Here is a 22,864-nt window from a genome sequence, read left to right as displayed (position 1 = left end):
TGCTGCAAGCAGTGTCGCTTTCCTTGACACTTTTAGACCACAATTTAAATGAAGCAGTTATACGGAATACCACAATATGTTCTTATACAAATGAATAGAAAAAAAGTATTTGGATTTTTGCCTTTAACATACTATTTTTATTTTTTTAAGAAGCTCCATTCTGCCTGAGTATAATGTACCTCAGCTAAGTAGAAGGCAGGGAATGTGGAGCTTTCTCCAACTAAACCCTGCATTTCAAATGTGAAACTTAAACTGAAAATGTCCAAATTAGCACACGAAGACCTGAAAGGATTTTTTTTTCCATATTTTACTTTCTTTGCAGTACCAAAAGCAGATCTTCAAAGCCTATAGTTGCTGAGGTATCTTGCAGTTACATCAGAGGGAAAAAAGTGATGAATGTTGAATGGTTCTGGGCTGTGAAGTTTTGACAAAAAAGGGCCTCCAACGCAAAGCTTTGGCAAGCTTTCACACTCTTTCAATGCAGCTGTGTTATACATATGCATTAGGAAGTGTAGGAACTGCAGGAAAAATGTCAGGCAGTCTCTGTGGAAGGGAATATTTGAAATGGAAAGGAAGGATAAATCACATATAAAATATTTGTTTGCTCATCAAGAGTGAAGTTTAAACATGTTTAGTCTTTCCGACTCAGACGAATACTTGCAGTCAGAAGTTTACATATGCTCATCAAGTGCATGAATCTCAGTAAGTTGGGGGTTTTTAATTATTTATTTTACCTTCTTTTTCATTATAGTGGGCTAATTATACAATATGCAATCTCAATTTCAACAGCTTGTATGTATTAGTTTGATTTTTCTGTGGGTCTTATGTTCCAAACAGGCTCATAATTATACATACAAGCTCAAATGTAAGACACATCCCAATAAATAAGTGGATAAGATTATTGTAGGAAGTTACTGAGGAAGCCCCTGTTTTCAGAGATCTTGAGGAAAGTCCTTGCATAATTCTAGTTTGATATTTTACCACTCCTTGCATCAAAACTGACAGACCTCATTTAAACTGCAATTTTAAAGGGATACTCACCCAAATATCATTTAAAGTCTATATATATATATTTGATCTTATACCCATCATGAATGTCTAGTCATTCCATACTTATGAAAAGGAATGGTTAAAATCCATAGTTAAATGTCCAAAGTTGATGCAAGTGAAAAAATTCATTCTTCACAATGTAATGGTATCCAGAATCCCTGGAGCGTTAAACTGGGAATAAGCATGCTATGTTTTCCACAGAGCGGTCACGTGTACACAGAACATCTTGCAATGCAATTCTTAACCTGAAGACCTTTCCTTTTTAGCATGAGTGTGCATAAAACTTCTAAAACTTGACATTTACATTTGACTTTTTTTTTTGTTTCTGGAAAACAGCCCAGTCCTTCTTACTGCAGTATTACTGCAGTAAGTCCATGAAAATTCACTGCAACTTATTAACCATTAGATTAAACAGGATGAACATCTGTGTGGCAGAGCACACTCCATTTTCTATTATCATTAGTACTAAAGTCTTCCTCATTTGCTGCTGAGGTTTTTTTTTTCTGTCCTGGCGTCAGAAGCTACAACGAGGATACTTCTCCCTTCAACAATTCACTTCACAACAAAATCCCATCTCCTCTGTGCCTCAGTGGAGCTCACATCACCAATTCTTATTGAAGAGGAAATCACACAGCCATTGCCTTAGTGAGGTCGTTATTTGGATAATGACTAATCTACTCCTGACTTGATTCCATTGCTCTGATCTGCCATCCAGGTTGGAGACAGAGGATGTGACTAATGATGTGGCTGCGACGCAGCCTGGAAATACACAAAACACACACTCACACTCAAAGTCACTCACTTGTTTATGAGCAGTAAACGCATATTTGAAAAATTTCCATTAATGACAAACACAAAACTCATCTTCTGTCAAATTTGCTCCAGCATTCCATTAGTCGGTTTAAGGGAATCATGTCAAAACAAGATAGTTGTTGCAAACATGTGAAATAAAAAACAACAGTGACGAACCAGATCTGAAAATCACTGTTGTGTAGAACAATCTGACAATGTTGCTGTTTTCTCCACACACATCCAAAAGACAAGCTTTGCAGTAATGAAGATAAATCCTACTGTACAAACAGTTTCATGATTATTCTGTTCGCTTGAGCAAACAGATCAGATAAAAGTGGGAAAGATTTAGACATGAGAAAGTATTTATATTGAGATGCTGCAATCTGCTTAATGTGGGACATTTAATCCGGTCTCAATATTTGCCATTATCAATATTTTGCTACATACTGTGTTACTTTTGTGGCATACACTTTTATGAATAAAAGCATAGGAAATATCACTTATAATCACCTTCTAATCAGCTGGAGAACTGAGAAAAATCTATACATTTAAGCAAAGATGCTGCTGAAGACATTGCAGCTTTTAGGAGGAAATCCATTGGTAAAACTTGTCGGACAAGGTGCTACATCCAGCAGCAAGATTACTTGGGGAAAAATGTCATTTAAGAAGGGTTTCTGCTTTGAGCAGTTGGTTATTATTCAGGAGCAGAATCACAGTCACATAGTGTCAGCACATAAGAAATGTTCCTTTTACTGATACGAATCATTAGATCATCTGTTTCCTGTCAAATGTCTGAAAAAATATATTTTGGCAGAAAAGAAAAACTTTTCAACTCTAGGAGAAAATATCCCAGATGTTAATACAAAAAATGGTTAGAGTAGACCCAAAAGATATAAAAATATGTGATTATTAAATCTACTTCGACAGTAGGACTGTATCCATTGCTAATTATTAGCAATAAATGGGATTTTCTAGATGTTAGCATTTGGCTAGGGATCTTGTGTGATATTCAAGCATACTAGCTGTGTTGTGATAAATTTAGAACTGTAATGTGTGGTTATTCATCCTCTGAACCATGTTCCAGGTAATTTGGTAAATATTGGGATGTGCTAATTACTGTGCTCAGTGAAACACTAACCACCATTTCAAGTAAAGGTCAATAAAGGTGAATTTATTTGCATTTTGTGCAAAATATGTTATAAGTTTTAAACAAGGGTGCAGGTATGTTCTAAGGACATGACAGCCATACTGAATTTTGAGTAGAGAAATGTCCAACTTTCCCATGTTTGAGTTCAGACTTTGGTGAATGAACTTGTTTCTTCATCTAACCTCAAATTTATGTTTTGACTTTTTGTCATCCCTCAGGGTGAGTAGTCTCCCCTCCCCTCTGCCATATTACAGCTTGTAGGCAGTAATATTTCTTTCAGCTTTTTTGGAAAGTGCTTTTTCTCGTTGGCCTGTTTCTGGGTTTGCTTTAATGAGTTTCTTGGAAGTGAATTTTATTTGCTAAAGGGTTTTAAGTTTTATTGTCCTCACATTTTCAAAATGTCCTCAATTAGTTCTTATTAAACTAGAAATGCCAAAAATCACACACTCATCTTAGTTATAGAAATACCATTCAGTTGGCCAGAGAGCAGCAAACCTTTTCTTGATCAGTGAAAAATAAAACAGTCTTTTTGTTCTTACTTATTACATGTATTAAGCACTAAGGATCCCGTTTATAAAGACATACGCAGACAGTGGGTATTTCATTTTGCTTAGAAAAAAACAATATCAGATTTGCATACACAAATTAATTCATTTTGAACTTCCTGCCTCTATCAAGGAACACATAAACCATCTTATTTTATGTGTGATGATCTTTAAATTTAAAAAATTGAGTTAACTAGTCAGCTTGCAAAGAAAAACAACAATTGCTATTAGCCAGAAAAAAGTCTGATTTATTCATTTCCAGTATTTTATTTTCCTATTTTATTCTTATTATTATTATTATCAAGTACAACAATAACTGACTTGCCCTTTCAGTCACTTTTAAGGGCACCAAACACACACATGCAAACACACAAGTATAATGTTGATATCCTTGCAGAGGAAAATACTTACACATGCAGAGAATTGCCCTCCTCTCCTCATGTTCTTTTTTTTCAATATGTGCTCATTTGGTGATGTTAATGCAAGTAGGCATGTACAGTGTGCTCTAACCGTGCAGGGAGGGTAGCGTGTGTTTGTGTGTATTCTGATGCAAGTGTTTATGCAGATTTGTGAGCGTGCACTCGTTTGTGTGCACTTACTGCTCTTAAAAACCAATTAACAGCGCGCGGCAGCAGCCACCCCCTCCTCCAAATGAAGAGGTGAATTAAACATCACCACAACCAGATGGAAAGAAATCAGAGAGAAAGAGAGATGGATAAATAATTGAAGACAGGGATGGGGGGGGAGTAGGTCATAAAGAAAGGGGGAAATAAAACTGAAGTAAGAGATGAAATGAAATGTAAGAAACAGAAGTCAATTAGAGAGACTCAGAGGGAGCTTTAGGGAAAAACGAAAGGAAGACAGGGCAGGAGTTGCTGGCAATGAGTCAGTGTGATCCTTATGTGTTTTTAGAGAAATGTGTGTGCATCTATCCCACTCAGAGGAAAAACAGTCAAAGAAACACAATCCGGCTGTTTGAAATACACAGCGGTATAATTAGGTTGGTTGCAGCACAGTTATGATTAGACCAAACTCTCTTCGACTGAACTGAATAAGCTCAACTTTGACATCATTCTTTATGCATGCGTGATTCAATGCGTGTGTGTGTGCGTGTGTGTGCGGGGGGGTGTCTGTGTGTGTGCGCGTGCGTGTATGTGGGTGGATTCGTGTTCTTGAGACTGAGAGAGAAAATTCCGAAACCAGTTTACCAATAAATTAATAAATAAATAAAGAGTGCTGCCATCACACGGATCACACTAGAGTCGCTTTTTTTTTTCAAATGATGCAGTTTATTTATATCCAAGTATAGAAATAATGTGAAATATGTACAAAACTTTTCAGAGTTTCATTGTAATCACTTCTATCCATCACTAACATTACAAATCCTGCGCATGACTACAATTAAATTGTATTAAAATGAACTGAACTGATTTGAATTGGATTTGGACTAGATCATATACTGTTGTTGTATGTTGCTTTTCACATACTTTTTATAAAGTATATAACTTGGCTGCATTAAGGAAAAATATGTTTTTTTTACATATTTGTTAAAGCTGTCAATATGCTGTGACAGTATAATATGAAACAAATAATCTGAAAAGATCGATCTCCTCCACCTCCCTCTTATCCTGGTCATAAACAACTAATTAGAGCCCAGAGAAGCATCTTAGTGCTGTCAATAATGCTTGTGTATGCGTTGCTAAATGTGCTAATGGCAGCGAAATAACTTTCTGTTTCAGGTTAATCTGTGGTTTTGTCTCAACACAAAGAGCTGGAAAAAAGAGCTATCGTGTCCATAGTGTAATTTTCAAAGTGTAGTTGTTTACGTGGGGGTGTGTTGACAAATGTTTTAAAGAAATTGCTTTTGTGTTGCACTTTGGTAAATCGTGACTACTAAAGTTTTGATGTGTGTGCATACATCTCTGTGTATATGCTTTCAAATCCTATGTGCATAACTTTTAACAGTCTGTGTGCTACTTAGTTCCTGCATATAAATGTTGCTGACTTTCCCTGGTGTCTGTGTGTGAGAGAAAAAGAGAGAGAGAGAGAGAGTCTTCCAATAGCTTCCTGGTTTGCTCTGCGGTCGGCATAACGCTGCTCCTCTGTGCTTCTGGAAGTGTTTGTGAGAGGAAATAAAAGCCGTGCTTGGCGGCGGGGGGACACTGGGAAATCATGGCGCTTCTGTTTACAACAAACACCAAGCGAAGTGGGACACTCAGCGACAGTCTTTGTGCATGTCCCTGTGTGTCTGCCCCACTCGGTCCAACTTCATCTCTCTCTGTCTGATCTCCTGTACGTCTCTGTCAGATAAACGCCGGGTGCTTTGGAGACATAAATGTTGCATGAATTATATTTCCAAAGCATCAAATAAACAAGCAGAAGTGAACTTTGCACTGCAGGAAAGATGCAGTTATTGGTTGTTAGATGCTGACCTCTGCGATTGAAGGACTGGAGTGACACTTGGCTTTGTGATGTAGACAAAAGTTTGTTTTTAAGTGTTTCAGAATGAATTTCAAATATATCTATTTAAACAGGATGGATACAGTCAAAAAAAAGTCATGACGGAAACATGCTTTTGAACTTTCCTCGCACGTACACGTCTGATTTCACTTCAATAATTCATCTCTCCTGTCTCGGCTGTCATTCTGTGACATTCTCTCATGACAGTCCTTTGTGTTTGACATTTTCCTCTGATGCAGCACAGGACATTCGGACACAGAAAATAAAATTGTGCATGGTGGAAGTTAGTGAACAACTTTCATTTGCAAGCTTCATTTAGATGCTTATTTGAATTTTTAATATTATTTTCATAAAGCCTCTTAATCGGCTTGTCTTTGTCAGCTTATAGAATAAGTATGAATAGGCATCAAAGTGATAAACACATTCACTGAGCTTTACTTTTGAGGAAAGAAATATGTATGTGTTTCTGAAATCGGGTTTTCTTCAACCCTGTCCTGGAAGTTTCAGATTTTTGAGTAATATTTTTATTCCCATAATTGTGTACTGAATAAGACTGCACAGTTAATCTGAATATTTTATTTATTTCAGTCGCATACAATCAGAAAAACCACATAATGAACAATTATTATTAAAAATAGGATTTTGTCATAATTTCTGAGGAAATTGTGCAAAATAGACTCCCATTTAAAGGGGAAAATGATATAGAAATTGTAAATATATGAATGTGATCTAACTAACCCGGGGTTTTCCTAACAGAAATTGAGTTTTAATACCAATTTAATGACATTCACTGTGAAAAAACAGCTACATAAAGGCTGATTTCTGTATTACATATTCAGCTGAAAATCTGGTCTTTATGTCACGTTATTCTAAGAAAAAATACTCTTCATTTTGGTAGATGTTACTGTAGGAAAACCAACATTTTTTTCTATTTATAGTATTTTTGATGTGTTTAAGAATAAAATCAGAGGAATAAAATCCTAGATAGAAATATATATTTTCTACAAAGGCATGGTAGCTGTTTCTTCAGGCTGCTACATCAACAGAGTTAGCTGAAGTCTGGCAGATGTTGTACATTTCCTCCTTCGCCATTTTGTTGTTTTACAGTTTTGGTTGATTTTATATTCAAATTATTTAGGTTATAAAAGTATTAAACTGTACAGGATGTCACACTTGATTGAGCTTCACTTAGTACCTTTAGTTGTAATTATTTTTAAAACATCTACCCTCTGACTTAGAACAAGCTGGACTTGAAAATGTTGGAAACCTTTGACTATTTTGTAATGCTAACGATGATAATCACGCTTATATACCTTAACATAAGGTACTAAAGGAAGTGTCAAACAATTTTAAATAATTTTGTTTTTGGTTCCTAATTTAAATGACTAATGAAAACTCAAAGATTGGAAAACTAAACGAATTACTGTCACTGTTTTTACAAAACCTGGATCTTAGAAATCAGCTAATCAATGAATTTAGAAGTTATTGGCAATTTTAGAATGTAGCCTACTATTTAATTTAAAAAATACATAACAAAAAGACAAATGTAAACAAGAAGAGTAGTTAAAGACATGTAATTTCTTTTGTTTGCCTTATCTGAATTGGGTTTCTTAAGCGCTACTGTAAATCACAAAGTTCACAAAACCTCTGAATATTTTTTGACATTTTACTTTGAAATTTTGTCATAATAATTCCATCGAGCTCAGAGGGACACCTATTTTTGCTCCTATCCAGGTTTTGCCCTTTGCTGCCATTTTCGAAATAGCAAAAATATTCACTTGGCATACAGAGCACAAAGAGCAGCAGATATGCATGCAGGCATGCGTGTAAACACAGACAATGTTCTTATGAGCCCACATGGAGATGGCATGCCCTCTCCTGCCTGAGAATGATGGTTGAAATGGGAGCGCGCTGCAGCCCAGAGGCAGAGCTGCACCATGAATACAGGGAAAGGGTCAGCGCGGCTGCGTTTGGGATGGGGATTCAAAGAATTAACGCTCCAGGGTTCAAATGGCTGTAGTTTAGGGTTACAAATATTACAAGCCGACTGCTCATTTTCACATAACGTTGCTTCACTTCCAGAAAGTTCTGTTCAGCCTCAGGCGGCCATATTAAAGTTGTACCGAGAGGAAACAAATATTGCATTCTCTTGTCTAATATGAGGATAGGAGAGAGTACTTGAACTCCTCGCAATGATGTTGCTTTACATATCAACTTGAATTCCAGCAGTTATTGCATTAAAGTTTATGCTTAATAAGAGAGTTATCAATGGTGATTTTTACTGTGACAGTTATTTTTCTTAACCACGATTAGCTAGGGAAGGAAATTCTGAGAGCCGCACTTCATTTGCACTTTGCTGCTTTATTTTTTCGCTTTTCCTCTCACATCCTTGATTTTACTGAAAATGTGTGAAGTGCTTGTAAAATAGACATTCACCTGAAAGATAACACCTCAGCGTTCACAAGAGAGCGACAAGTGGCATATTGGGAGAGAGACAAGCCATAAGGTACAATCAGTCATGACTGGAGTGTCTTGAATTCCAGAAGCGACGAGAGCTTTGGATTCGATTTGCATGAAATGCAACTTCCTATTCTAGTTCAATCAAATCGTTTTATTCACATAGCAAGTATCTGATTGATGTCACTTTTCTTTCTAAGATGTGATCTCACTACAATACATACAGTTACATGCAAAATGACATCTCAGAGGTGATGTTAAAACCCTCATAAAATAGTGACCAACAATAATAGAAAACATGGCTTGAGGGATTTTCTTAATGGTACTTTTTGCCCATCAGCGCAAAAATAAAAACTGGCATTATATTTCCAAAGGGAGATAAAATGGTTGGTCAAAAAACCGTAAGACTTTCTCGCCTTATTTGAATTTAGCCTGCTCTTTATTGACTGTTCAGTACAGGCAGTACCAGATCAAAAAACAGTTGCAGAAGTCACTGGTAGCTGTTATTTTGGAAGAAGTGGGCAGATGCTGTTTCAAAGATCATGCAAAGGTTTAGCAGGAAAATGACAAACAAGACATTTTGCTTGTGCACTGTGACTCCTCAGCTGTTTTTATGGTAAATGAGCCGTCATCGTGACACAGCCTATAGATGTTACATATGCTCAGTCGCTCACTTGCCAGCAAATTACCAAATGCAATCTCAAAAGGTTAAACTTTACTTACTTGAATGTTACCAAATTGGAAGTTTATAAGGAAGTTTTTGTCTGAATGTAGTTCTGATGACTGATGGCTAGAATGTTAGCATGTGGCGTGCCTTTCACTACTACTGCTAAGTAATCCAGTCAGACAGTAACAGCATCATACATAAGTGTTAAATACTGTAAATGAGTCCACAGTTTTCTGCAGCATCAATAGCTACAAAACTTTATGTTGACTTCAGATTAACTTAAAAATGGTGATGGAAACGTCTGGGTTTAGCAGTTACCTTAATAATGGCATTTGTCTGGCTGTGTTTTGCCAAGTGTAAAGTTTGGTGGAAGGGGTATTATGGGTGAGACTGTTTTTTGCAGAAGGATCCTTAGTTTCATACTAAAATGTTTTAGAAAGTTTTAACATGCCTACACTTTTGGGATAATTTCTTTCTGTTTCAATGTGACTTCGCACCATTACACAAAAAACGTCTACAAAAACATAGAGGAGGAAATTTGATGTGGAAGGACTTGACTGGCCTTCACAGAATCCAGAGCTCAACCCAATGAAACTTATTTGGGATGGAAGAGAAAGGAAACTGCATGCAAAGCCTTTTCAGCCAACATCAGTGTCTGATCTCACAAAGGCACATCTGAAAGATTAGTAACAAATTCCCATAAACTCAAATCAAAACCCTAAAATCTTTCCAGAAGAGTTGAAGCTGTTGTGGCTCCAATCATATTAAACCCAAAAGCAAAGTCATTCAGTGGCATTATGTGTGAAGTCAAGTGAATGACTACATTTTGCAATATACAGTTCAAAATAATAGGAGCTTATTATTAACAACCTTTTGTCTCTTCCATTGTTTCCCCACAAATTAAAGTGGAAGGAAAATACACACTGTTTGATATCAAAACAGATTGAAATTTAAATCCTTATATAGTGTCAATTCCTAAAAAGCCTTGATATGTCTTTTTAATCAACTCTTAGGTTTAGAGTGTAATTTGCATACTACAGATGCTAGTTTGACTTAGCGCTATCAACATTGTCTGACCCTTAAACTGTATTCTTGTTTCCTTAATGCAGTCAAACATCTAAAAAAATTCAAAGCTGAGAAAAAATACAAAATTAATAACTGATTATTGTGAAGAAGGAAGTGTCTAAGAAAAGCCTTGAACGCAGAATTAAAATTCTTGTAAGTTTCAAACATTTTGTGGGCAAAGTTGTCAGTACTTTTAACAAACATTTACTTAATAGGCTTAAGCTGTCAATAAATGCTTAACATTAAGTGACAGAAAACATTTTAAGATATGCCAGTTTACTGTAGATTTTTCTTTATTTGCTTTGGCCTACTTGCTTTGTTCAACTCATAGTTTCGATTATCCAGTGATTATCACTAAATATGGTTTTGTTACTCAGCTGGACATTTACTTACTAATTAAGTTGGAATTAATAGGCGTAGTATGACAGAATTTGTTGGCTTTACAAAAATGAGTCATTTGTTCTTAAATTTTTCACTAATCTGTAAATGTCTCTTTAAGCTTTAATTCCTGGATTTTAAAGAAGAGATTTTAGTACAGCTCTTCCATCTGAATATTAATACTATGCCTCATATTTAATGTTGTTCTAAGATTTTACTATTACATATACTTTCTTCTTAAGTGATTTGAATGGTTTGAGAGTACCAGATGTCACCAAAGCTTTGCCTGAGGAGAAAAAAGACCAAAATGAATAAAAGTGATTATAGAGGATAATATGATTAGGCATCCCTGGTTTTTATTGTGAAGCTCCATCTATTGTACCAGTGGGTCATTATATGATGAGAGTGTGAGAGGAGAACATTATCCCCCCGGGTGATGATGCTGGGATGGAAACGATGGAAAAGATGTGGCTAAAAGAGACGGCCGAGTGGCAGAGACAGCTGTGATGAAACGAGAGCTGGAGTAGTAAAGAAACACGAAACGATGGTTCGATTAAATCATCCAAATTTGAGCAAAACGAGATTCAAAAGTAGCAAAAGAAATATACAGTCATTTTTAAGTATGTTATTTTGTAAAAGCCAGATGCACAAACTCCCAATAAAATACACTTAAGCTTGTCATTGTAATGTAACAAATTGTACATGATTTTAAGCAGTGAACACATTTAAGGATATGTACTGTTGACTGTAAACCTACAATGCAACAAAGACCAAGCAGTAAGAAGAAGAGAGTAGTCTGAAACAAGAGAAGAGGAAGAGGAGAAGATATTAGGGGGAGTGTGCGCGTGTGTATTTGGGATGGGGAGACAAGTAGGGTGGGTTTCCCGTAGGGTTAATTACATCTCTGTTCTCTGTCAGTGTGGCTTTCTCCTCTGCGCTCTGAGTAGCCGCTTCAGGCTGACAGGCCACACACGACATGCCCACATTCACAAAAATGCACCCAAAAATACTCCCACACACACATTTACCATTAAATATCACGACACAATAACAGAAAAATGTTCCTCCTTCTACTTTTTTTTATTTCTCTTCTCTCGCTGAGAGAAACTGTAAACTCACAGAGGTGTATCCCAGGAGAAAACTTGTTGTTGAGAGCAGAGTTCTACACGCAGAAGAAAGCCTGTGCTTGTAATAGCTGTTAATTTTGCATAAATCATGCAGAACATGACCCACATGTAAATCACTCATGTCAGCAGGATATCACTTCCCAGCAGCTTCTTCTGCTTCTCCAAGGGGAACAGCTTTACTTTTCATTGTTTTGTCTGATCTATTATGTTTGTCTTTGATTTTTTTCAAGAACAATGACATAAAAATGTATCAATATTTGACATACAGTAGATTTTAGGATGCAATATGTTGTCATGTAAACATATAGTGTTGGTATTCACACAAGTTCTAACAGTAAAGCGAAACTAGTTGATCAAATGTTAGAAATATATCATTTGTGGTTTTTCTAAATTTACTATGGATTTGTGGTTCACAAAAGTATGACTGCAAGGGAATTTATCAAAGAAGTGACATCTATCAAAACATATCTCTTCACAATATTTTAGGGTTTATATTTAGACATTTAGCTTTGCCCAGAGCCTCAGTCGAACAAGAATTTGACAGCTTTCAAAATCCTGGAATTATATTCATTCATCTCCGTCTTCTCGATAAGCGGGGAAAGAAAAAGGAAAGAAAAAATAAGGAAACTGTTTTTTTCAAAACTTATTCCCTTTCCTATTGTCTAAGACTCCGTTCCCTTTTATCCATCCATCTTATTTTTGTTTCCTTTCCTGCTTCCATTTTTGGATTTTTCCAGGTTCCATATTTGAATCCAACCCAGTGGCTAAATATCTGCCTTAAAATGATTGTGAACAATTGTATTCACACTTTATAAATGGTGCTGAAGAGAACAGAGAACTCTGGGAAGTTATGGAAAAGTTGAGACTCTACTGAAGCACTGTCTGACAGACTGTGTACATCTGAAAGGAACTTAAAACCGTTATCAACCCTCTCCTCACCCTAAACTCTTGGGTTAACAAAGATCACCCAACAGAAGGTGTGTGACAGTACAGAAGGTCACAAAAACTGTATAGATTAGGTCCTGTAAGGGTAATGCGGTCTATTTTGTATGTTAATGTTTATGACACCATCAGGAACAAAACACTGTGTGTGGCAGGTCTGGAAGGGCCTCCAGAAAATAAAAGAAACTTTTCTTCATTGTTAAACATTGGGTCTATGCTGTAACATCAATGAAAGGATCAATTTTAAATGAACCAAAACTCTAAATTTCACATCTGTCCAAACATAGAGAACCTATTCCTGAGCAACAGTAACTCTAAGCACTCAATTTGCTTTCAAGTGAATTTTGGATTTTACTGTAGTTCAGTAAAAATGTTTGTTTGAGAAATCCCACCAGCATTCCAGAGTGAGATCTGATCTGTGCAGAGCAAACAGCTCAAACTTCATCAAGCTGAGTGACTGAATGAAACGGAAAATACTTCGAAACACTTAATGCTACTGAAGGTGACTGCGTCACATCATAACAGTAAAGATTGCCATACATTTAATATAGATATACAGTATGTGTGAACTTGATAATTTACCTTGATAAATTATATTGAAGTACAATTTATATACTTCAATATTTTCTCTATTTTTTGTAATCATTTTACCATTCATTAGGACTTGTTTTAAATGTGATCATTTTCATGTTAAGCAAACTAAAAGCCATTATTTTTGCCACAGTTTGCATCATTGTCAGTAGCTGCATTTCCATTGATCATATAATTAATAAATTATATGATCAATATAATATAATAAATTCACTTAATGGAAACACAAAAAATTTTGAAAAAAAAGTCCTGTTTTTCGGCTGTATTGAAATTTGTATATGTAGTTAAAGTGCAATGGAAATACTTGTTTTGCGTCATACAAGTCATGTGATCAACAACATGATGTTACTACTGGTGGAAAAGACGAAGAAGACGACAGGGAGTGGTAGAAGAATTATGGTTCAACAGGATTTTTAAAGGATTCTTGTGTGAGCAAAGATATTCACTTATGATTTTAATTAGTTTTTTTATTTATTGGAAACACTGCAATTGCAAAATTGTCTTTTTTCTACATTTGCAGAACATCAAAGTTCTGCGCACATTTGTAATGGAAATGTTAAGATGTTTTTTAAATAAAATTAAACCTTTCACTACAGCTCTGTAAAATATGTGTAAAAGCAGAGCATCAAGTTTTACCCACTGGTACTTCTATGATTTATCTTTGGCAGTGAGGTTGGGAGGCCTCCTTCCCATCACCCTAGTCTTTAACTTCCTCAAGATTCTTTATCAGATTTAAGGGCTGCGTCACTCCAACATGTTAATATTACTTTCACTCAGAAGAAACACATTGATCCAATTAAATGATGACATCAAACATAAATCTGCCAGATATATGATAAAAGTTGGGTTTAACTGTACATAAACCACTATACTCATACTATGTTATGATTTTGAGTTGCTGATGGGATTTATTTCACCTATAACCAAATTTTTTGGGACGTTTTAATTGGAATGGCTCCCAAAAAGAACAAATATGTGAAATTCCTAATAGGAATTTATCTTATAATTATTTCAGTATTTAATCATTACAGATAAAATTTTTATTCTAATGTTGCAATAAAAAGTTATCCTGAATGAGAGCATGTATGCACAAGGGAAACTCTTTGAAATTTCTTTCATGAGCTTAATTTTAACCAAAGCCAAGCAGCCTTACTTAATAACAAGGAAGTGCTTTAAACCAGATTTTTCCCTAAATTTTAAATAAAAACACAGATACCAGCAGGCGGTCGCTGCAGTTGTCCTCTGAAATCAGAAGCAAAGACAAAGTAACATCAAAGCCCTCCTTGTGAGAAGTCTGGAGATCCCAGCCCCTTCTGTAAAGGAGCTATTCACACAAATAACACAACATGTGTAATCCTCCTGACAAATCAGGAAATCTCTCTGTTGTGTGCACCTTTGTGGTTGAATCCCGCAGAGATGCGTCCCTCAGATCCACGCCCTGCTTTATTAACCAGTTTTTTGCCTTAATTAGCTAATAGGATTGTTTTAACCATGATCCAAGAACAGAATAGCCCACGGGAAGACAAACACCGACGGTGTGGAAGTGTGTGTATGTGTGGGTGCACCCTGTGTGTGTATGCATGCAAGACCGAATACATACGCCTGTATTCTCTTTGTCAGGAGTGAGTCGATGAGATGTGTGTGTGTTAATGTTCACAAGTGCATACATTTGATGTGATTGATCGCCGCTTGTGCCTGATTGTGCATGCATGAGCCCTTTCACGTGCGTGTGCATTTGTAATCTGAGGCAGCCACCACTCTCTCTCTCTCTCTTTCTCTCCGCCTTAATTAGCGTGGCTTCTTGCGAGACTTTCCTCCAGAATATGAAACAATTTTACCTGATGATGCAAACAGCTGAAAACGCTGCCTCCCTTCGTGCCTCGCCTCTTCACCTAACACTTTCTTTTTATGTGAGAGCGTTAATGGCTGCCAGTGCTACACTTGTAGTTTTTATATCTGTGCCTTTTAGTGGTGCAGCAATTGCCAAAAGGCTTATTTTGCTGCAGGAAATGTGTGTATGTAAGCAAAATCCTTTGTACTGTGTGATGAAAAAAGCTGTATCACAACTCGGCAATGATGTTCCTGCAGCACAAGAGCTGGCTTACACACCAATGCACAGATGCACACAGTCCAACACACAAATTTGAGCCTCGGAGAAGTCCAAGGAAAACCTTGGAAAGAGGGCAAGAAGGAGACAAAGCAGCGGCAGAAGGCACCGAGGAATGACAAATATGGGAATTTAAGGAACTGAGCTTTGAGCGCAGCCAAAATATTGAAATGATTAATAGGATTTTATAAAGTAAAATCTCTAAATCCCTGTGTATCCTTCCCCTTGGCTGATATAGTATTCATGTGGACATACAGTTCCCAGCAACAGAATTCATACTTCTTTGATTTGCTCACATTTTTTTTATGTTACAACTACAAATGTCCATTTTATTGACAATTTATCTGATAAACCAACACAAAACACAATTAATTAATCACAATTAATTCTTTCAGCTCTATATTAAACCTCTCCATAACTCATAATATCCCAAGAAAATGCACTAAAGTTTTTGGTTGTAACATTACAAAATGTAGAAAATCTAAAGGAGAATAAATACTTCTGGAAGACACAGGGACTCCACTCAGACAGGATTTATATTGAAATGCCCTCGTGATAAAAACAAATACTAAAATCAGACTATAAATACACCATATACTCAATAAGAGCACACAATAAATTACTCCAGCTGCCATCATATAGACAGACATGAGTCAATAAGATTAGAGAGGCTGTGTGTCGCTCAATACGGCATAATAAAGGATGGCAGCTCATGGCCAAGACGCAATGAACAGATCCTAAAATTGATTTCCCTCTTTGTCCTTCTGTTGCAGTGTACTGTGTGCGATTCTCCCAGGAGCCGGCCGACCAGTCAGTGGTGCTGGGAGAACGAGTGGTGCTGTCCTGCGTGGTCTTCAACTACACGGGCATCGTTCAGTGGACCAAAGACGGCTTGGCCTTGGGCATCGGAGAAGGTCTTCGAGGTAAAGGGAGGGGGAAGAAACTGTGTAAAATGAGGAGGGAAAAAAGGTCCTACTTTATTCAGCTGCAAAGATCAAAGGGGAGTAAAGAGGATAATTAATTTAGATGTGGTTTTGGTTCAGTTAGGGCAAAAAGAAACCTGGCAATAAGGTGTTATGGTTGAAAAGTTTAGTTTTTACAGAGGTGATTGGTGTAGCATGCAGGAGAGAGTTAAATGCTCAAAAATCCTCACTAGTGACAATCTGGGCAAAAATGAGTCCGCCGTATCATGGTGAATTAGAGAAAATCCCTCACACTGCTCATAAAAGCAGACACGCATTCGCATTTACATTTTAAGCCGACACGCACATCCGGACCAACTTATTGAGGGCGAAACAGAAGAATACCCTTCAGTTCAGAGGAAGAGAGAGCGTCACATGAAACCAAAAGAAGTCGGAGTTATGAGGTCAAACCTTTTCCACACAGAGAAGCAGCTCTCTCTGGTGATCAAAGGGATCAGAAATGAAAAATTAATGAGTTAGAGGTCAGAAAAAAGTAAAAGAACTTACCTCAGTTATTTACATGAATAAGATTTTGGCTACTAAGGTTTACTATATAGCACTGTCGATCTGCTGTTACATAGATATTTTAATTAAAGATGCATTTTTGGAAAAAATTCAGTTGTCAAATAGAAATTGGCTCAAAAACAGCCTAAGATCTCAACAGAACTATGGCTTATCTGTATACTATGGCTTATCTGTATATATTTAACACTTTAGTGGAATATGATTAAGAATACGTCTTACGTCAAGACTTAAACATATTCCGATGAACTAAGAATCATACATTAGTTGGAATGCTTATTTTTTAGTAATGCATTCATTTGTCTCTCTTTTTGATCAACACTGGCTACATGATGATGAAACATAACATGTCTTTAGCAATATCTTGGGGGAAAATTAAGAATGTCCCTTGTTCATTGTTATTTTTGTAATAGAGTCAGTATTTCACATCATTTAGTGGGTAAATACATCAGTTCAGGTTTCACTTGTACATTTATTCCGAGTTTTACACTTCTATAACTTTAAAGTAGTGCTAATGCAAATTAAGCAGTAAATATGCTCCTTTCTTGTGTCAATTTGTGCTTTAAAAAATTCCTGTTCAGTGTAAAAATGTTCAATATGTTTGATTTTCATCTAGAGATTATGAATTGCAGCCAAGAGTTATTAAAAACCAATAAAATCACCCTTTAGTCTTCAGGAGTTGATGGGAAGGTGATGTAGATGCCAATAGCATTGTTAGCGGCTAACAGTTAGTCATTTTTGACATTTCCACGGTGCAACAGAACAGATCACTCCTTCCTCATCTATCACTGTGTTTCAGTTTCATCCACCTGGTGCCAAAAATGCAGACAAAAAATCAATTAGGTCTTCTTTGCAGCTTTTCTAACACTATCACTGCCTAGCCCATCTTTATAAGTTTAGACTGTCTGGTGTTACATGATGAGACAGATTAAATATAGATCGGCAAATATGTTTCTTCAAAATCTATCTCAAAGATTCTGTTTGGAAATCAAAGTCAAATGTTGATTTTATTTACATTTTTCCTCTGTTCCTTCATGCTGTTCTGTTAACTCGTGTGAATTACTAACACTTGGATATTGGAAAGCATTCTTTGTTTACAGCCTTTTTTCACACCTGTCGAAAACTGTTGCACGGTGCTTTAGCACAACCTACTAAAAATACCAATTATTTACTTGTTACTGGATAGTTTGGGAGTTTCCCAACGTTGCAAATGAACGTTGGTGTCTGAGCTGGAGTTGAAGTGGTTCAAATGTAGCTTTCTGTTCAACTGTCAGGAAATTCAAGAAAGGAAAGTAAGTATTGACCCAGGCTCCATTCACCAAGGGAGATAAACTGCTGATTCAGACTGATATCTTCTGGCAGTGAAGAGAGCACTCTGAGGAACTCCTGTATCCCACCAACACATCCTCTGTCTGGAGAGGCAGAGCGTCAGAGGAAGTTAAGAAGCTCCTTAGTGACAAGGTGCTGCGCCTGGATAACATTCTCCCAGAGCTGGTAAAGGCTCTGACACTGAAGTGTAGCTCTGGCTGACATGACTTTTCAAATTACGTGGAGATCAGGAAAGTGCCAAAAAAAGGGCACAACGCTCACTGTCCATAAGTAAGCTAAGAAAGATTTCTGAGAAAGAAGTTACTGTACGATGTTCACATACAAAACTCTTCACATGAAGACCTTGACCATCATCACCCTTCACAGCCCAAGGATCACCTTTGACTATATGCAAAAAACATGCTTTGCTTAAAAGTGCCATTTATAACACTAGAGATGAATTCATGTGGTTCCCGATCACAGTTTGAGTGATACCGAGTTCTAAAATGTATCTGACAAATTAAAAACTTCTTCAAATTGAGAATTTCAGGTAAACAAAAGTATTTTTACTTTACTTTCTGCTTTAAATGCAATTTAATTGTAAATAAGGTCAGAAACATTTAGTGACTTTTACGCAAAAAGCACACGTGACACACCTATTCATTAAACGTGGCCAAGTACAGCAAGCATCCAGTTGCTCAGCCTCAGGATTTGTTTTCTGAAAAGGAAAAAACAATCCACCTCCAAAATTTAGGAAAGTATACATTTCTTAATATGCATGTTTAATTTATTGCAGGTAAAGCAAAAATAAAACGACTTTATTCTGTATTTTGCTTTTTTTGAAAAATCTGATTGAAAGTTTCAATTCAACAATTTTGGCGTAAATGTTAAAAAGTTTGGACATCTCTGTTGCAGAGATTGAACGGAAAGGTTTTGGTTTTTTGAGATAGAGGTGGAGGATGGGTGTTGATCATAGACATGAACTCTGACCTTTTCAGGAAACAAAATATTGATCAAATAGTTCTTGTATTCACTAAATCCGGCAGCAGAACTACTTGGCGTTAACTTCTTAGTATTGCAGTTTAGTGTCATATATTTAGTGTACAGTATCAGTTTATCAATACATGAATTATTAATAAGCAGAGGGAACCTTAGACCATATGTGAGTGAGAGATGAAGTAAAAGAACATATGTTGCTCAATAAAATAAGAGTTTTCTGCTGTAGTAAAACAAAACTTCTGATGGGGACATTTCTGATTGCGAGGCTGTTTTTATCAACTTTACTTAGTGATCAGCATGTTTAACTCAGGTATAATTGCTAACTACATGAGCAGGCTCTTGGTGTATGTTCCAGACTAAAAATATGACTCTACGGTGTCTAAATCTTCCAGCAGGCTGCCGACATTTCCAAATCCTACGTAATCCACGGCAGGTAGAGGTTGAAGGCTCAGAAGGATGAAATAAAGGAACTTTCTGTGATCCTGTTGCTGCTGAATCCCCTTGTTGCTTCTCTGTTGAGCTCAGTGTTTCTGCATGAAACTCTCTCCTCTGTTACAATTACATAACAGTTTAAGACAATTTTTAAATCTATAATTGTTTGCACAAAACACATAGCAAAGAGCTAAAATGAATTTCTTTCTCTCTTTACCAAAATATTGTCGAACGAAACCACGCTCTATTATTTACTCTGCTTCCATTACAAATGGTCATTGTTTTTCATTATTAGGAAATCTGGAAAATCTGATCAATTTTACTAACAGTTTTTGGCTGTGAGCTTATTTGTTTGGATTGGTTACGAGTCTATTTAGCACAGTATTTTACTGTTACATTCTGCAAACCTGCAGCCTCAGAGTTACAGAAGGACGTCTTTAGCCTCTTATCAAGCAAACACTCCAGCTCGGCATGCGCAGAGTCACACTGTGATGATTTCACATGTGACGGCGATCTGGTGCTCAACTCATTTTACCTCGCAGGTTCAGTAAAGGTCAGCAGATCTTTTTTCTGTTACTGCCGCTCATCGTCACTTTCAGCTTCTCAGATTCCCTCTGTTGCTTCCCCTTCCTTTTCCTCGCATCCATTTCTCCTCCTGCTCTCTGGTGGTCATTTATGCTCCTTTTGTCCTTGTAGCCCATCACAACACTGTCCTGCTGAAGACCACTCTTAATAAGCATGTTGTCCTCTTTGTCTGCTTTTTAGCCGTCCATCACTGCCTCCTGTCCACTTTTCAGACCCAGCTGCCATTCCTTCCTTCATCCCCCGTCTGATATTTATGTTTATGTCGTGCTCTTGACCAGCATGTCCAGCATATTGGAAGTCTGTAATTTATTTAAGTGTGTAATGAATATATCATGAGCCAATGAAGTGGCGCAGGTGCGTGATGTACGTTGGGTAAAAGGGGTTTTTGGGAAATGTGATCTGCATGGCTAAATGTGGCTGTTTTGGATAAGTGTAGGCATACATTGTGCTGCAAATTCAAACCTGCAGCTCACCCACGCGTGTGCCTTTCATTAAGCTAAACAGCTCAGCAGCACTTAGTTGTGCAGACAAAAATGAAATGCGTTAATTTGGAAGAGATTCCCATATAATCAATGCACAGGTGCACATTTAGACTCAGTGAATACCTATAAAACACACACTCATCTGTTCTCCACCTGCAGACGTCAGTGGTATCAGTTTATTGTTCTTCCTCCTGCTCCTTCTTCCCCTTCTCCCTGGGGTGCTTTCACCTCTGCGGTTGCTATGCTGCGAGATGCTGGAGTGGGTGATGTAATCTCCACTAATACTTTTGCCACCCCCACCCCCCGCACCCACACCTTCTCCTCCTCCTTAACTCACCCTCCCAACACGCCACCCTTCTTGTTTTTCTCTCTGCACCCCAACCTGCCTCCCTCCCTCCTGAATCCATGATGTCATGAGAGGATCGGGCACGTAGGATCAATGAGTGCCCCCTAGTGGGACGTCACGCTCAATTATGTCTTTGTGTGAGAGGCGATGGTTCAAACATAAAGGAGGGGGAGTGGGGGTGCTGCTGTAATTGGAAGAGCGCTGCCTGTAGTTTTGCAGTTTTCAAATCACACAAGGATTGATTTGGCACTTTTCGTATATGCGACTGTGTTTGATCCGTCTTTCTGCAGATGTTTATCTATATATTAGTGAATGTGTGTGTGTTTTTACCATCTTATGTGTGCAAAGGAGGCACATTTCTGATCTCCAGACAGTGCAGTTAAAACAAAAAGAAGTCTATGAAACATCTGAGGTAAACGCTCAATGTTCCCAGTGTGGTTCGATAACAAGCGTTGACATTTCCACATAACGGCACGTCCTACTGGTTCTGTTTGCCGCCTCTGATTCATCTAATCAGATTTTGATTCAGCATTTATCTGTTTCTGAAAAGCTTGTATCTTTTGCCTTGTGCTGTAAACAATGCAGGTAGGCGTTAGTCTTTCACACATTTCAAAGAAAATAAAAGAGAATAGTGATGGATGATTAATACATGACATGTCTGCTCTTAAAAAATGAAGGAACCTTTGAGGAGTAATTGATGATTAAGGATGTTAATTAATGTAATTATTAGGAATTTAACAACCAGAAGCAAAGCTGCTTCATAAAAGAGGTTGATACTCTGAACATTCTGGCACAGTTCAGCTCCTGGATAAAAAAGGTGTCTCATTACCCTTTTTCATAAAATAGTTGTGTCATAATCCTGCAACGATGAGCCACAGCTCAATAATTTGCGAACATCTGAGCTTTCATAATTCAAGCCGGTGTCACTGGCAGGGTCGATACAGAGATATACATTTCTAAACGTCCCAAAAGGTTAAACACATCAGTGGTATTTGATGGTATTTTAATTTTGTTCTATTTTCAAGTATAACTGCTGCTGAAGTAACTATAATTACCTGAAACCTAGGGATCTTGTCTCTGCAAACTTTGGCATGAGTTGTCCAATATCCATTAAATATGCACTGCTAAGAGAGATTCACACAATTCCTCTTCAACACTGGTCTACCCCTAACAGAGTTTGTTTTGTCTGAAATTCACAGATAATGCTCATATTTCAGTCAAATAAATCCATGCATTTTATTTACACGTTACTTATATATTGCATATTTCTGACCATAATCCGATTCCTTCTAGGTTTAAAGAGGAAGTATTATGTGAAATTGACTTTTTTGAGCTTAAAGTTATGTTATAATGTTATTCCATCATCAAAAACATACCTGTAGTGTTACCATGATTCTTTCATGCATGTTAGAAAAATAATTTAATCTGCCATGGCAATCGTTCGCTTTAAAGGGAACCTAGCGCCATTTGAGCTGCAGCTCCTCCTCAGAGCTGCAGTTTTCAAACAACAGAGCACCTCTACCCTGCAACTCCCCCACTCAGCTCCTTCAGACTAGCCAGCAATGAGCAAACATGTGGTGGAACTGCACATCTGCTGAGCTCATTATACAAGCTACTTCTCAGTGCAACACTGGTAAAAAAACACTGTGAAAGGGTTAATAGACGAGCCATGTTGTGATGACTTCCTGACGGTGGTGATTCAAAAAGAGCAGGAGTTTTTAAAGAGACAGAGTCCCAATTTCAAGGCTAAATTATAAAGTTGAATTTCTTTAAGGTCATATTTGGTATATATAGCATTTTTATAGCAACTGAAAGTAGCATAGTTACTGTGGTATAAGATGGCTACTGAATGGCAATTATGTGAAAAATATATAATACTGCCCTGTTAGGCTCATTCAAA

At 37.1% G+C, this 22,864-nt stretch overlaps 1 protein-coding gene and 1 long non-coding RNA gene across 3 annotated transcripts in view; one reads left to right on the top strand and one right to left on the bottom strand.

The window, feature by feature from the left end:
* The window catches only part of kirrel1b (kirre like nephrin family adhesion molecule 1b), a 100,254-nt gene that overhangs the window by 43,512 nt on the left and 33,878 nt on the right, over positions 1-22,864 (top strand). For both annotated transcript variants that reach the window (XM_028020803.1, XM_028020804.1), the window contains exon 2: positions 16,102-16,251. In XM_028020803.1, coding sequence (XP_027876604.1) covers positions 16,102-16,251 — 150 coding nt within the window. The remainder of the gene's footprint in view (positions 1-16,101; positions 16,252-22,864) is intronic.
* LOC114146586 (uncharacterized) lies at positions 15,637-22,535 on the bottom strand. Its single transcript, XR_003595920.1, has 2 exons — positions 17,475-22,535; positions 15,637-16,271 (listed from the first exon to the last, which is right to left on the bottom strand). It is a non-coding gene; the product is annotated as an uncharacterized LOC114146586 (long non-coding RNA).

Source organism: Xiphophorus couchianus, chromosome 6, assembly GCF_001444195.1.
Source record: "Xiphophorus couchianus chromosome 6, X_couchianus-1.0, whole genome shotgun sequence".
Classification (NCBI taxonomy): domain Eukaryota; kingdom Metazoa; phylum Chordata; class Actinopteri; order Cyprinodontiformes; family Poeciliidae; genus Xiphophorus; species Xiphophorus couchianus.
Note: the sequence above shows the minus strand (reverse complement) of the source record. Positions and strands in the feature narration are given on the sequence as shown.